The 16,312-nt window shown below is 41.9% G+C and overlaps 1 protein-coding gene across 2 annotated transcripts in view; it reads left to right on the top strand.

Annotated features, from left to right (window-relative positions):
- LOC139270908 (protein disulfide-isomerase TMX3-like) overlaps nt 1–9,927 on the top strand; it is a 188,422-nt gene extending 178,495 nt beyond the window's left edge. For both annotated transcript variants that reach the window (XM_070888472.1, XM_070888473.1), the window contains 2 exons: nt 1,141–1,209; nt 4,878–9,927. In XM_070888472.1, the coding sequence (XP_070744573.1) occupies nt 1,141–1,209; nt 4,878–5,171 (363 nt within the window). In that variant the 3' untranslated portion in view covers nt 5,172–9,927. The remainder of the gene's footprint in view (nt 1–1,140; nt 1,210–4,877) is intronic.
- The last annotated feature ends 6,385 nt before the right edge of the window (nt 9,928–16,312 follow it).

The raw sequence follows: 16,312 nt of genomic DNA on the forward strand, positions 1-16,312 counted from the left end.
TTTCTAGGGCCATTTCCTTAAGTACTCTGGGATGCAGACTATCAGGTCCTGGGGATTTATCGGCCTACAATTTCCTGACTAATAAGGATTTCCCTTCAGTTCCTCCTTCTTGCTTGACCCTCGGTCCCCTAGTATTTCCAGAAGGTTATTTGTATCTTCCTTCGTGAAGACAGAACCAAAGTATTTGTTCAATTGGTTCTGACATTTCTTTGTTCCCCATTATAAATTCACCTGATTCTGATTCACCCGAGACCTACATTTATCTTCACTAATCTTTTTCTCTTCACATATCTATAGTCAGTTTTTAATGTTCCCTGCAAGCTTACTCTCATACTCTATTTTCCCCCTCCTAATTAAAGCCTTTGTCCTCCTCTGCTGAATTCTAAATTTCTCCCAGTCCTCAGGTTTGCTGGTTTTTCTGGCCAATTTATATGCCTCTTGGATTTAAAACTATCTCTAATTTCCCTTGTTAGCTGTGGTTGACCCACCTTCCCCGTTTTATTTTTACACCAGACCGGGATGTATAATTGTTGAAGTTCATCCATGTGTTCTCTAAATGTCTGCCATTGCCTATCCACCGTCAACCCTTTAAGTATCATTTGCCAGTCTATCCTAGCCAATTCACGCCTCATACCGTCGAAGTTACCTTTCCTTAAGTTCAGGACCGTAGTCTCTGACTTAACTGTGTCACTCTCCATCTTAATGAAGAATTCTACCATATTATGGTCACTCTTCCCCAAGGGGCCGCGCACAACAAGATTGCTAATTAATCCCCTCTCATTACACAACAACCAGTCTAGGATGGCCAGCTCTCTCGTTGGTTCCTCGACATATTGGCCTAGAAAACCACCTCCACCGTATTGTTACCAGTTTGTTTTGCCCAATCTATATGTAGATTACAGTCGCCCATGATAACTGTTGTGCAGAAATTGCTCCTAATAGACATTTCTAACTTTATTTTTGCAGAGTACCAAATGCCACCACTTTGTGGACTGGATAATGCAGTAAATTTGAAACTTTTGTGCTCTTTTGTGTTTAGCTCCTGTTATTTTTCTATTTCTAAAAGATTCTGTTTCTATTGCAATTACGTTTTTACAATAAATACAATTATTTCTCCTCCCCCTCCCCCCCAATTTTCAGGCACAAGGCGGAGACAGTTTCTATCATCGCATTAGAAGATTGTTATATGATGGAAAATCCACCATATTAGTAAGTATCTGTAAATCTTGTTTCATTTACACTCAAATTTAAGATTTATCAGGGACGTGCTTTCCAGATGTTTCATTTCCTAGAAATACAATTGAAGGACTTGTGCATTACGTAAGCCGATGGTTCATTTGGTTAAAAATGTACAGTACAATAACTGAGGGTTTTTTTAGTGCCATTTTTGTATTTTTATCACCATTACAGGAAAGCTGATTTTTCATCATTTAACAAATACTACTTTGTTGCTTACAAAAAAAAGTCCAAAGTTAACAACTTTCAATTGTTTAAAGGAAAAACAAACAAAGCCTCACAGAAATTGTACATCGTGCACTGACAGCTTTAAAAAATAAAGTTTTCCTCCCCAAATAGTGTTTATCTTCATCTCACCTGGCACATTTTTGCTTTGCCTGTATAATGGGGAGGTGTAAAAGTAAGGGTAAGTGGAGCAAAGTTGTGGTGCAAACCTTTGCACAATAGTAAATATAAAATAATGACACTTGTCTGTGAGAATTTAAAAAAATGTTTTGTTCTGATAATCGCATTTTTACTGATATGAAAAACTGGTACCATAATTTAAAAGAAATTACCTGTATCTTTTTGAACCTTGAAACATATAATTCAAAAGGATGTGTATTTTACAGTATCCTAACTCTCATTCTGGAGCACAACTGGTTTAGCCACCCATCACAAGACCTAGCTGGACCACATCTAGCATCATTGGGCCTCGCTGTCCTCTGCCAAAACCGCCTACTATTTCAGGATCATGGAGAACAAAAATAGCCCGCAGCTTTTTTTCGCCACTATCACCAGTTTCCATAAACCTCTCTCCCCTGCCCCCTCCTCCATTGCTTCCAACAAAATTGCAGGAAGCTCTTGGATTTCTTTGTCACTGTTTGCTGCTTTCCCGCCCCACTTCTTTGTCCAACAGGCCAAACCTCCTCCAGGCTTCTCCTTGCCCTAGGCCTTAACCCATAATTTTCTATGGTTTTTCTTTTCTCTCCTCTCCGAGCTCATCTTTTACATGACAGTTATTTCCTGCTGCCTTGACCCATTCCCACTGAAGTTCTGACCAGCCGACTACGCTTTCTGACCCTCATTGCTAGTTAACATTGTAAACCGTTCTCTCCCTTCAGGTACTGTTCTCCTCTCTTTCAAAACCACCATAATTGGCCCCTCCTCAAAGCCCACATTTGACCCCTTTGACCTTGCAGACTACCGCCCCCATCTTCATCCTCCTTTTCCTCTCCAAAGTTCTTCAATATTTTTGTCACCTCTCAAATCCATGCCCATCTTTTCTGCAACTCCATGGCGGTTTCCATCCACAGTACCAAACAGCCTAGCCAAAGTCACCAATGATTGTGAACATGGTGCATTATCCCTTCTCATTCATTTCAATCTCTCTGCTGATTTTGACACGGTTGGCCACACTATCTTCCTCCAGCCGCTTTTCTCCATTGTTCAGCTCAGTCGGATTGCTCTCGCTTGGTTCCAGTCTTATCAGATTGGAGTCACAGCACCTCCAGCAATTACTTCTCTTCCATTGCCTCCAGAGTTCCCCAAGGATCTGTCCTTGGCCCCTCCACCTCTTCCACAACTACATGTTGCCCCTTGACGACATCATCCACAAACATGAGGAGGTCAGCTTTCCACCCTGATGATCTGCTCCACCTCGCTTGACCCCTCCACTGCCTCTGTGTCGACACCCAGTCGTAGATAAGCTGCAATTTCCTCCAGTTAAAGATTGTCCCTTGGTACAAACCCCACAGGCTCAGCTCTAATTCTATCCCTTCCCCAACTGTTGTCTCTGGCTAAACCAGACTATTCGGTATCTCAGCGGCCGGACTATTTGGAATCCCTGACTTTTATTCAAGCTCGAGCTGCGTTTCCAGCCCCATGTACTCTACATCACAAAGACTGCTACTTCCATCTCTGCAACATCGCCCACTTCCACGTCTGCGTCAGCCTATCTGTTGCTGAAACCCTCATCTGTGCCTGTTTCACCACGTTACTCAACTATTCCAATGCTCTCCCTACCTCCCCCCAGTATTGTGGAAACACCATCCACGTGAGGATTGCAGTGGTTCAGGAGATTGCCCACCACCACAAGGGAATGATGGTTGGGTAATATGTCTGACCCTAACAGCGCCGCCCACATCTGACAATTTTTTTTTTTAAACCTTCTCTGTTGCCCCAGTGGCAATGGCCCGGAACTTGCAGTCCTGATGTCATTTCACTTAATTGCTGTCCGCAACTTCAGGATGTAGCGCATGTGCAGCCTAACGAGGAAATCCTGAAGTTGCGATCTGTCGGTCACTGCTCCAACACTGGCTGCACTGTGGACCCTCCACAGAGCCGGCAATCAGCATAATCTGTCAAATCGGGGAAACTGACACAAATTTCGGCTCTTGCACAGTAATTACGCTGTTAAATACCCCATTAAAATTATACCCCAAGGGATTAGATGTCACTGGGGTTTTAAGTGTATGGCCCTGAAAAACTTAATTTTAATTTTGTGGAGTGTCAAATTTATCCATTTAATAAAAATTAAAAATTTTAAGAAACTTTAAAAAAATATATATTATTTTTTAAGTTGGTTGACCTTTTTCCCCATGTGAGAGCCCCAAACTTTGTTTTGCTCTAACATTTTTTTAAAGTTAGAATGAAAGATGCTTGCCCGCTTTCTGGTTTGCTGTCTGTGCAAATTTAGCATTGTGATTGGCTGCTTAGACAGCCTGTTGACATCTCAGTAATTCACGTTAGGGATTCCCCATTAACTTGCGTTGATTTAAAGTACGCATCAGAAAAGCCGAACTTCTCACCACAGAGATCGGGAGATCTTTGCGGGAAGCTTACTTTGGGGCCAGCGGCGAGTGATTTTGCTTCGCCACTGACCGCAAATTCCAGGACAATTTGTTTTGCTGTTTGACTATAAACAATAAACCCAAAATATTTAAAAATAAGACAAAATGTATGACTTTAAAATAGGGACTGGATTACATGGCCATAGCCTGCTCCAATCATCCCTGCCCAACAACCCTGCTTCACCAGAATACTACACTGGGCCTTGATTCTACAACTTGAATATATATAATGCCCTTAATGTATTAAAACATCCGATGATGCTTCAGGGGCATGATCTCCACATGCAATGCTATATTATGTGCCTGCTATTTATTTGCTGCTTCATATTGTGTTAAATAACTTTTCTTAATTGCGATATCTAAAATGAAATCTCATGTAATGCTCTACTGATGGGGGATAGAGAGCTTACAGAGGCATAGGATAATTCCAGTAACTACAAGTAGTTAGCAGAAAGCTTTCATTTGTTATTCTGCATGATAGCAAAAGCCTTACCTAGATCAATGCTAGTGAAGGTGCTCTCAAAGGCATTTGAAATTTGGACTTGCTGATGAGAGTGATCTAAAATACAGAGGTCAAAGTCTGAGTAAGAAAGAGAAGACCCCAAAACATAAACACACGATGGTCAGAATCACATTTGTGACTTTGGCAAGGACAGTCTTGGTTTGTAAAACTATTGTTTGACTAGTTTCATTGTGATTATTTTAGAAAATGTGCGAGGTAACAACATCTCTTTAAACCGTTTTGCTAATGTTATTCATCATGCGTGGGGAATAAAAAATTACTCTTGTGTCCTTATGTGCTTCATTTAGTCTGTTTTTAAGACCTCCCCTCTCCTGGGCTGCTTTCTCTTCGGTCTACCTTTGGGTGTTATCAGCATCATGTGTTATGGAATCTGGACGGCCGATGGGGAATATGAACCAGAGGAAGGAGAATTACTTCAGAGCGAAGCAATTGACCAAGGAGATGCAGATGCCAGTGATGAAGAAAAGGAGGAAGACAATGCTGCACATCACAAAGATGATAATGGGCTTAAAGAGAATACAAGAGAGGACAAAGATGAAGAACTGGAAGAGAAAAGCATGGTAGAAAAGAAAAGGGATTAATTTGTGCTTAAATGCTGAGTTCTCTTTAGGATTTCCAAATGATTGAGCATATGTTACATTTTAACATCAGTGAAGACTGTTGGAAAGATAATGCAAGTGAGGTTTTTTTTGTCTTCCCAGTTTGACCTGTACTCTTTACAGAGACTGTCTGGACTAGAAGAGCTTTGTATGATCATGTAAATTACATTTTGTTCTTTAGATGCAGATAGTTACAGTGGAACCTCTGTTATCTGCCATGGAAAGAGTCCTGGTTGATGATGCAAATTGGCAGATAATCGAGACTCTAGAATTTGGACTTCTGGGTCTAATATCCAAGGTACAGGAATGAAAGCAAGTATAGTTAATAACAAAAGAAACATTAACAGGCAGTGCAGTGAGATGACATCTTGTGCAAGGCTTTGTCCCACACACAATCTGGCAGGTGGATAAGAAGTTCCACTGTAGTTTTTAAATATATATATAAATATATATTATATGACTGTGAAAAGATTTTCTTTTTAACATGATTCTACCAATCTGTCTCTTGTTTCCCTGCCCCCCCCCCCCCAATAAAAATCAAAACAGCTATTGAGAGACATTATACCTTGTCACATTGGGCATTTAGCTGTTTTTTAAATATAGAAAAAAAGTCACACTGTGGTAGAATGTACAGACTACTCACTAATCTTTAGGGTATAATTGAGACTTTTCCGTCATTGCTGTTTGCTTACGGTTATAGGGAACTGGATTGATTGCCACTTTACCACCTGAACCAGAGACTTCTATTGCTTAGAAAGTTAATGCATGCTGGGGTTCTTGGTTGGAAAAAAAATTCCCCTCGAGATCATCTTTACATTATTCATTTTACGACTAACAGAATTACTCCACTGTCTGTATTCCCAATGTAACAGTTGCGAACAAAGAACGGAAACCAAGCTGTGATTATTTTGTAACTTTGTGTTTGATAGTTATGCACCTAAAATCAAATGTACTCTTATGGATTTGCAATAAATGTGAATGAGCAGTTGGCATCTAGGGGAATATAACACACAAACATTTAAAATAATTAAAGGGATAGACAGGATAGAGGCAGGGAGGTTGTTTCCACTGGTCAGGGACGCTAGAACTAGGGGGCACAGCCTCAAAATACGGGGGAGCCAATTTAAAACCGAGTTGAGAAGAAATTTCTTCACCAAGAGGGTTGTGAATCTGTGAAATTGTCTGCCCAAGGGAACAGTTGAGGCTAGCTCATTGAATATATTCAAATCACAGATAGATAGATTTTTAACCAATAAGGGAATTAAGAGTTATGGGGAGCGGGCAGGTAAGTGGAGCTGAGTCCACGGCCAGACCAGCCATGATCTTGTTGAATGGCGGAGCAGGCTCGAGGGGCTAGATGGCCTACTCCTGTTCCTAATTCTTATGTTCTTATGTTCTTTTTAATGTTGGGGAAGTCCAGAACCAGGGGTCACAGTCTAAGGATAAGGAGTAAGCCATTTACGACCAAGATGAGGAGATACTTCTTCACCCAGAGAGTGGTGAACCTGTGGAATTCTCTGCCACAGAAAGCTGTTGAGGCCAATTCACTAAATATATTCAAAAAGGAGTTAGATGTAGTCCTTACTACTAAGGGCATCAAGGTGCATGGCGAGAAAGCAGGAATGGGGTACTGAAGTTGCATGTTCAGCCATGAACTCATTGAATGGCGGTGCAGGCTCGAAGGGCCGAATGGCCTACTCCTGCACCTATTTTCTATGTTTCTATAAACTATTGCTACAGCACATGCAGCTTAAGAATGTCTTATGATAGCGACGAAAGGACATGCACTGCTAGTGGTGAAGTAACTAATAATAGACCAGGGATAAGCTGCCGACATTTTCAATTTAAACTCTGATGGGTCTTCCACCCTTCTTAAAAAAAAAATAAGCAACAGATGCAAATTTAAAAACATTACTTTTTTGTATCTAGCCATGTTACTTTTATCTGATTTTGAAACTCCCCAGGAGTTGCTGCCTCTTAATACTGGCTGTTAACTATAAGGCATACAGTTACTGTAGACAATCCAACAGGATCCCCATAGAAGTACTCGTAGGCACCTACCTTGTATCTGCAGAGGTGTCAACACTTCCTCTTTAAGGTCAGATGTCTATGGTGCGGCATTATTTGGGATCTAGACTGTGCCTTACACAAGCAGCATTTAAAGGCAGTGCAGTACATTTTTATTGCAATGCAGATAAAATTGGTATCTACTGGGCTGTGCCCCCAGTGCAAAGCAGAAGTAAGTTTTACAGCTGCATCTGTATGGTGGCGATAACACCAGCTAAGCCAATACAGTTAGCAACTACAAAATAAAAGCACTTCCTTCAAAAGATGTTAGAATATCTTCATTTGGTTTTTTTTAAACTCTCAGATCTAATGTACATTCTTAAAGCTCTTTGCACCTAGTTTTTGAATTAGCAACAGTTCAGATAAACCAGCTATTACCACAAACCACTGACTTCTGCAGTAGCAAATCCAACCTAATGCACAACTTTTGATCTTATCAGTTCACACTAGGTCAGGGATGCAGCAAAATTAACCAGTGTAAAATATAGACCTTGCACTTCTGTGGTTTACTGGATAAGTGCGCTGTGTGGCATGCTATCAGGACCAGAGAACAGCAACTGTCGTTCCCTGCACTGTGCCAAGTTAGCCATCTCTCAAACTGCTGTCTGCATCAGAGATACCACAGTTAACCTCAGCATTCCTGAGCTAGAGGGGGAAATCAACTAGGATAGAAACATAGAAAATAGGTGCAGGAGTAGGCCCTTTGAGCCTGCACCACCATTCAGTATGATCATGGCTGATCATTCACCTCAGTACCCCTTTCCCGCTTTCTCTCTATACCCTTTGATTCCTTTAGCCGTAAGGACCATATCTAATTCCCTCTGGAATATATCCAATGAACTGGCATCAACGACTCTCTGCGGCAGGGAATTCCACAGGTTAACAACTCAGTGAAGAAGTTTCTCCTCATCTCAGTCCTAAATGGCCTACCCCTTATCCTAAGACTGTGTCCCTTGGTTCTGGACTTCCCCAACATTGGGAACATTCTTGCAGCATCTAACCTGTCCCGTCCCGTCAGAATCTTATACGTTTCTATGAGATCCCCTCTCATCCTTCTAAACTCGTGTATAAAGGCCCAGTTGATCCAGTCTCTCCTCATATGTCTGTCCAGCCATCCCTGGAATCACTCTGGTGAACCTTCGCTGCACTCCCTCAATAGCAAGAACGTCCTTCCTCAGATTAGGAGACCAAAACTGAACACACAATTCCAGATGAGGCCTCACCAAGGCCCTGTACAATTGCAGTAAGACCTCTCTGCTCCTATACTTACATCCGCTATGAAGGTCAACATGCCATTTGCCGCCTTCACCGCCTGCTGTACCTGCATGCCAACTTTCAATGACTCCTGCTTGCTGCCCAGTTACCCTGCTGTGTGTATGAATGAGGAGTGAGTGCAGGATTGGGCTCAGCTGAAATACCCTCTTAATCCAACAGCCGGCTGCCATTCTGCACTGCCTTGTACATGAAAAATAGATGTTTGGGTGAGATAGGGGATTTCCTGTGACAGTGGGAACTGTACCTTGGCATCGGTCAGTGCCTTCAGGAGAGACCAGATAAGGGAAAATATTTAGGAAGATTGGAAAGAGAAGAAAGCATCTTGAGGATAAATCGTACCATTTTGCAAATGTAGCAACAGCCCTTCTAAGTTGAATACCCCCTCCCTGTAAGGCAGAGCCCATCTTAGTTTGCTAGATTATAGAAATTACAGTTTTTAAAACTTTCAGAAAAAGGTTTGTTTATAATGAGGAAATAAAGGCAGAATGTGGTGACACTGTGTGCTGGTTCCTGGCCATTTATAATGCAGCCTGTAGAGGGCACTATGATCAGTGTGGAACCTTCATTCTGTCTGTGTCACACCAAACATTACAATATAAATCATCAGAAAGGAGTCAGTTTTAATTTATGAATTTTATATAAACTTATTAAAACTGTTGATGTCATAAAATTACTGCATTGAGTAGTCAAAAGATAAAACTACTCTTTGAATTATAATATGCCTCAGTGGGATAAGTTTCATTATAATATATAAAATCACTTTTTAATGTCGCTCAAGTGGTTGTGTAAAGGGAAATACTGAATATAGGCCAAAAAACGATTACTGAATGACAATCATGCTTCTCTGCTCTCCATTTCAAGCCTTTTTCAATAAATTGATCTGCTTCATATCTTTCGTTCTATTCTCGCTCACGGAAACAATGCCTATCTCACATTTCTATCTAGCCTATGACTTAGCTTAAATTCAAAATAGAAGGCTCCAGTTACCGGTTGCTTGGACAATGAATTTTAATTTAGAATATATCATGAAATAGTAATATTCATGGGCTTTGACTTTACTACATCAAGAAAGTTATAGTAAGATCGTTTAACTTACAGTAGCTCTGGAAATTGAGAACCACCAATTAAGTTTTGAGTAACTTTATCCCCTTCATTTGTCTGGATGCTTAGCCCTGATTGGATATCTAAATCTAGATTTTCGCACCAAGTTTGTTAATAGAATGCTGCTAAGTAACTGAATTCCACTTTTCATAGTACAGAGGTTACCGTTGCAACTTTGCTAACAAAAACCACTTGCTGATGTACTAACTCATTTTATTATGCTGGAGTATGCATTTAGCTTTGTTTATGGGCATTGTTGGTTTGTTTTATATAAATAAAGTTGAGAAAATCTTTACTTGGTATTTTTTCTTAATTTAACAATGTATTGTGCTAGCTTTTTTCAACCTATATTTGGCATTTGCAGTACAAAGTGCACAGTTAAACGTGCATAACTTTTTTCCAAGTGTTAATTTGCTATAATTCACAACTATGAACCCTCAATTTTTCGCAAGGAGAGAGAAGAGGCTGAGTTAATTCTATCCATGCAGTTTTTCAAGATTTACATTCAAAATAAAGCTCAAATAAATTGAACATTATAAAAAATTTCTGGGTGACTCAAAGTTAACTATCCATGTGTACAACCTTCATTTTTTTGAAAAGACATTCAACGACCACATACAAAGAGGTGTAGTGCTAAAGAAGTCTAGAAACTGAATGTGAGACTCGTGTAACCTGCACATTCAGACCACATTGGATCACTGTAGCACTCATCCTGCTGAGATATCCGAACATAAAATTTCTTTGTCAAAGCATGAGAATTTCTCCAGAAAAATTGCCTTCGAGATCTTTTGAAACCCGTGCATATTCACACAAGGGGACACTGCATGTGTGAAATGGACTCTTGACTTCCCTCTTGCCCTGCTAGAGAGAGAAACAAAAGGTGATCTAATTCACTATTCAGTTTATAACGCCTTTAACATAGTAAAATGCCCTACGGCACTTTACTCCATTTAACTAGTGATAGGGTTACTTGTAGTTTAATTTCTGGATTACATAGATTGGTGTAAAAATTCATTCAGTCCTGATTCGAAAGCTAACCTTTACATACCAATCAGATCACGAGGTGACTGTTAAACACCAGTACTATCTTCTGAGCTTCTGAATCTCCGATGCATTATTTTAGAAAAAGTGATGGATGTGATCTCTGTACAGCCTGTCCTCATTCTCAAATGAGATGTGCCCCAATAGAAAGATACACAGCTCACTAACCCTTTGTGCTGAAGTAGCATGTTACAAATTTCAATCATGCTTCAGACCAGCAATGTAAGACACATTTTATGTACCAAAGATATTGGTAAAAAACAGGATGAGGTTCTACAAGACGAATTTAGGGAGCTAGGAGCTAAATTAAAAAGTAGGACCTCAAAAGTAGTAATCTCAGGATTGCTACCAGTGCCACGTGCTAGTCAGAGTAGGAATCGCAAGATAGCTCAGATGAATATGTGGCTTGAGGAGTGGTGCAACAGGGAGGGATTCAAATTCGTGGGACATTGGAACTGGTTCTGGGGAGGTGGGACCAGTACAAACCGGACGGACTGCACCTGGGCAGGACCGGAACCAATGTCCTAGGGGGGAGTGTTTGCTAGTGCTGTTGGGGAGGAGTTGAACGAACATGGCAGGGGGATGGGAAGCTATGGAGGGAAATAAAATGGAGGCAGAAGCAAAAGATAGAAAGGAGAATAGTAAAAGTGGAGGGCAGAGAAACGCGAGGCAAAAATCAAAAAGGTCCACATTACAGCAAAATTCTAAGGAGCAAAGTGTGTTTATTCTGAATAAGGTGGACGAATTAACTGCGCAGATAGCAGTTAACGGATATGATGTAATTGGCATCACGGAGACATGGCTCCAGGGTGACCAAGGCTGGGAACTCAACATCCAGGGTATTCAACATTTAGGAAGGATAGGCAGACAGGAAAAGGAGGTGGGGTGGTGTTGCTGGTTAAAGAGGAAATTATGCAATAGTAAGGAGGGACATTAGCCTGGTTGATGTGGAATCGGTATGGGTGGAGCTGCGGAATTCCAAAGGGCAGAAAACGCGAGTGGGAGTTGTGTGCAGACTACCAAACAGTAGTAGTGAGGTTGGGGACAGCATCAAACAAGAAATAAGGGATGTGTGCAATAAAGGTACAGCAGTTATCATGGGTGATTTTAATCTACATATTGATTGGGCTAACCAAACTGGTAGCAATGCAGTGTAGGAGGATTTCCTAAAATGTATTAGGGATGGTTTTCTAGACCAATATGTCGAGGAACCAACTAGAGAGCTGGCCATCCTAGACTGGATGATGTGTAATGAGAAGGGACTAATTAGCAATCTTGTGCGAGGCCTCTTGGGGAAGAGTGACCATAATATGGTAGAATTCTTTATTAAGATGGAATGTGACACAGTTAATTCGGAATCTAGGGTCCTGAACTTAAGGAAAGGTAACTTCGACGGTATGAGACGTGAATTGGCTAGAATAGACTGGCAAACGATACTTAAAGGGTTGACGGTGGATAAGCAATGGCAAACATTTAAAGATCACATGGATGAACTTCAGCAATTGTACATCCCTGTCTGGAGTAAAAATAAAACTGGGAAGGTGGCTCAACCGTGGCTAACAAGGGAAATTAAGGATAGTGTTAAAATCAAGGAAGAGGCATATAATTTGTCTAGAAAAAGCAACAAACCTGAGGACTGGGAGAAATTTAGAAGTCGACAGGAAGACTAGGTTTAATTCGGAGGGGGAAATTAGAGTACGAGAGGAAGCTTGCAGGGAACATAGAAGCTTTTGCAGTCAGTTTTTATAAATATGTGAAGAGAAAAAGATTAGTGAAGACAAACGTAGGTCCCTTGCAGTCAGATTCAGGTGAATTTATAATGGGGAACAAAGAAATGGCAGACCAATTGAACAAATACTTCGGTTCTGTCTTCACGAAGGAAAACACAAATAACCTTTGAATATACTAGGGGACTAGTGAGAAGGAGGAACTGAAGGATATCCTTATTAGACGGGAAATTGATGGGATTGAAGGCCGATATATCCCTGGGGCCTGATAGTCTGCATCCCAGAGTACTTAAGGAAGTAGCCTGAGAAATAGTGGATTCATTGGTAATCATTTTCCAACAGTCTATCGACTCTGGATCAGTTCCTATGGACTGGAGGGTAGCTAATCTAACACCACTTTTTAAAAAAGGAGGGAGAGTGAAAACAGGTAATTATAGACCAGTTAGCCTGACATCAGTAGTGGGGAAAATATTGGAATCAATCATTAAGGATGAAATAGCAGCGCATTTGGAAAGCAGTGACAGGATCGGTCCAAGTCAGCATAGATTTATGAAAGGGAAATCATGCTTGACGAATCTTCTGGAATTTTTTGAGGATGTAACTCGCAGTGTGGACAAGAGAGAACAGTGGATGTGGTATATTTGGACTTTCAAAAGGCTTTTGACAAGGTCTTGCACAAGAGATTGGTGTGCAAAATTAAAGTCCATGGTATTAGGGGTAATGTACTGACGTGTATAGAGAACTGGTTGGCAGACAGGAAGCAGAGAGTCGGGATAAACGGGTCCTTTTCAGAATGGCAGACAGTGACTAGTGGAGTGCCGCAAGGCTCAGTGCTGGGACCCCAGCTCTTTACAATATACATTAACGATTTAGATGAAGGAATTGAATGTAATATCTCCAAGTTTGCGGATGACACTAAACTGGGTGATGGTGTGAGGAGGACGCTAAGAGGCTGCAGGGTGACTTGGACAGGTTAAGTGAGTGGGCAAATGTATGGCAGATGCAGTATAATGTGGATAAATGTGAGGTTATCCATTTTGGGGGCAAAAACACGAAGGCAGGAGATTATCTGAATGGCGGCAGATTAGGAAAAGAGGAGGTGCAATGAGACCTGGGTGTCATGGTTTATCAGTCACTGAAAGTGGGCATGCAGGTATAGCAGGCGGTGAGGAAGGCAAATGGTATGTTGGCCTTCATAGCTGGGGGATTTGAGTATAGGAGTAGGGAGGTCTTACTGCCGTTGTACAGGGCCTTGGTGAGACCTCACCTGGAATATTGTGTTCAGTTTTAGTCTCCTAATCTGAGGAAGGATGTTCTTGCTATTGAGGGATTGCAGTGAAGGTTCATCAGAGTGATTCCAGGAATGGCTGGACTGTCATATGAGGAGAGACTTGATCAACTGGGCCTTTATTCACTGGAGTTTAGAAGGATGAGAGGGGATCTCATAGAAACGTATAAGATTCTGATGGGACGGGACAGGTTAGATGCAGGAAGAATGTTCCCGATGTTGGGGAAGCTCAGAACCAGGGGACATAGTCCTAAATGACCTACCCCTTATCCTAAGACTGAGATGAGGAGAAACTTCTTCACTCAGAGAGTTGTTAACCTGTGGAATTCCCTGCTGCAGGGTTGTTGATGCCAATTCATTGGATATATTCAAGAGGGAGTTAGATATGGCCCTTACGGCTAAGGGGATCAATGGGTCTGGAGAGAAAGCAGGAAAGGGGTACTGAGGGAATGATCAGCCATGATCTTATTGAATGGCGGTGCAGGCTCAAAGGGGCAAATGGCCTACTCCTGCACCTATTCCTACTCCTGGGCCTGATCTGATATCCTGACACTTGGGACTGGATTTTACCAGCGTCAGAGGGCGGGTTCCGAGGTTGGTCCGCTGTCAAAATCTAAAAGATTGACAGTGGGGTGGTATCCCGCTCTGAACCCACCTCCTTGTAAGTTTCCCAAGTGCTGGGTCTGCCTGCGCTCTGCAGACGCGGCATTAAGCAGCAGGTGAACCAATTGAGATAATTAAGAGGGTCTTAAAAGGTAGACAAATAGCACTTTACCACCTACTAACCATTTTTCCAACTGTTTCACAAGGTTCCCATCTTTCGGGGATCACATCAGGTAAATACATCAGGTTTTCAGTGACTCTCCATTTCTTTGAATAGGTGACAACTGCAAAATTGGTATAAAAGCTACTATTTCACAGCTGTTCACTTTACAATGTTAGAAGCTGGAGCCTTCAGAAATTGGAAGATACATTTGAGCTTTATGTAGTTTTGAAGTATGTAGTTTGGAGTATACTCTTTATCCACTGTCACCTATCTCACCATTGACAGATTGCTTCTGTCATCTCAACTTCAGCTGTCATCTATTCCGTTAGCATCGGTGCCCTTGAAAAAATATCTCACCTTGGTTCTCAGAATCCCACCATGATCAGTTCCAACATCACCAGCAACACCAACCTTTCCCGCAATCACCGGACAGGACACAGACCATTAGTACATTACCACATTGCTGCCAGGGATGGCCTCACCATGGCCAGATTTACTGCACTTGGCGCTGTACACCCTGTCTGCCACATACTGAGCCAGGTTAGTACCACCCCACACCAACATCATAAAGCATCCCCAAAATGCCCATCGGTGCACTCATCACCATTGCAAGGGATACCGTTTTATTTCACCATTCACTACAACTCACTAAGCCATTTCCTAAGGAGCACACAAATCTGTCCAAGAAGGCAAAGTGTTGAAATTAAAGATTTCAATGTTTGACAATACACTAACAGAAATTTGACACGTACATTGGCTAAAAGACCCGAGTGCCTACCCTTGTGTTAGTTGATATGATTGTATAAGGATGAGCGTCAGGGATGGCAAGTGAGATGGGGATGTGGTGATGTCGATTGAGAGGGATTAGTGGACATGCAAGGTCAGTTAGTGTGAGTAAAGATGCGCAGAGGTAGGAAAGGCACTGGTGGGGATGTGATGAGTGGCACAGCAGGATGAGGTTGGATGTGGCTTGCAGTAAAGATTTGTGATCTACTGAGACCATTGAAAGGTTTGCGCCACATAAGAATTAGGTACAGGAGTAGGCCATCTAGCCCCTCGAGCCTGCTCCGCCATTCAATAAGATCATGGCTGATCTTGCCGTGGACTCGGCTCCACTTACCCGCCCTCTCTCCGTAACCCTTAATTCCCTTATTGGTTAAAAATCTATCTATCTGTGACTTGAATACATTCAATGAGCTAGCCTCAACTGCTTCCTTGGGCAGAGAATTCCACAGATTCACAACCCTTTGGGAGAAGAAATTCCTTCTCAACTCGGTTTTAAATTGGCTTCCCCATATTTTGAGGCTGTGCCCCCTAGTTCTAGTCTCCCCGACCAATGGAAACAACCTCTCTGCCTCTATCTTGTCTATCCCTTTCATTATTTTAAATGTTTCTATAAGATCACCCCTCATCCTTCTGAACTCCAACGAGTAAAGACCCAGTCTACTCAATCTATCATTATAAGGTAACCCCCTCATCTCCGGAATCAGCCTAGTGAATCATCTCTGTACCCCCTCCAAAGCCAGTATATCCTTCCTTAAGTAAGGTGACCAAAACTGCACGCAGTACTCCAGGTGCGGAATACCCTATAAAGTTGCAGCAACACCTCCCTGCTTTTGTACTCCATCCCTCTCGCAATGAAGGCCAACATTCCATTCGCCTTCCTGATTACCTGCTGCACCTGCAAACTAACTTTTTGGGATTCATGCACAAGGACCCCCAGGTCCCTCTGCACCTCAGCATGTTGTAATTTCTCCCCATTCAAATAATATTCCCTTTTACTGTTTTTTTTTCCCAAGGTGGATGACCTCACACTTTCCGACATTGTATTCCATCTGCCAAACCTTAGCCCATTCGC

This window comes from Pristiophorus japonicus, chromosome 1, assembly GCF_044704955.1.
Source record: "Pristiophorus japonicus isolate sPriJap1 chromosome 1, sPriJap1.hap1, whole genome shotgun sequence".
Lineage (NCBI taxonomy): Eukaryota > Metazoa > Chordata > Chondrichthyes > Pristiophoridae > Pristiophorus > Pristiophorus japonicus.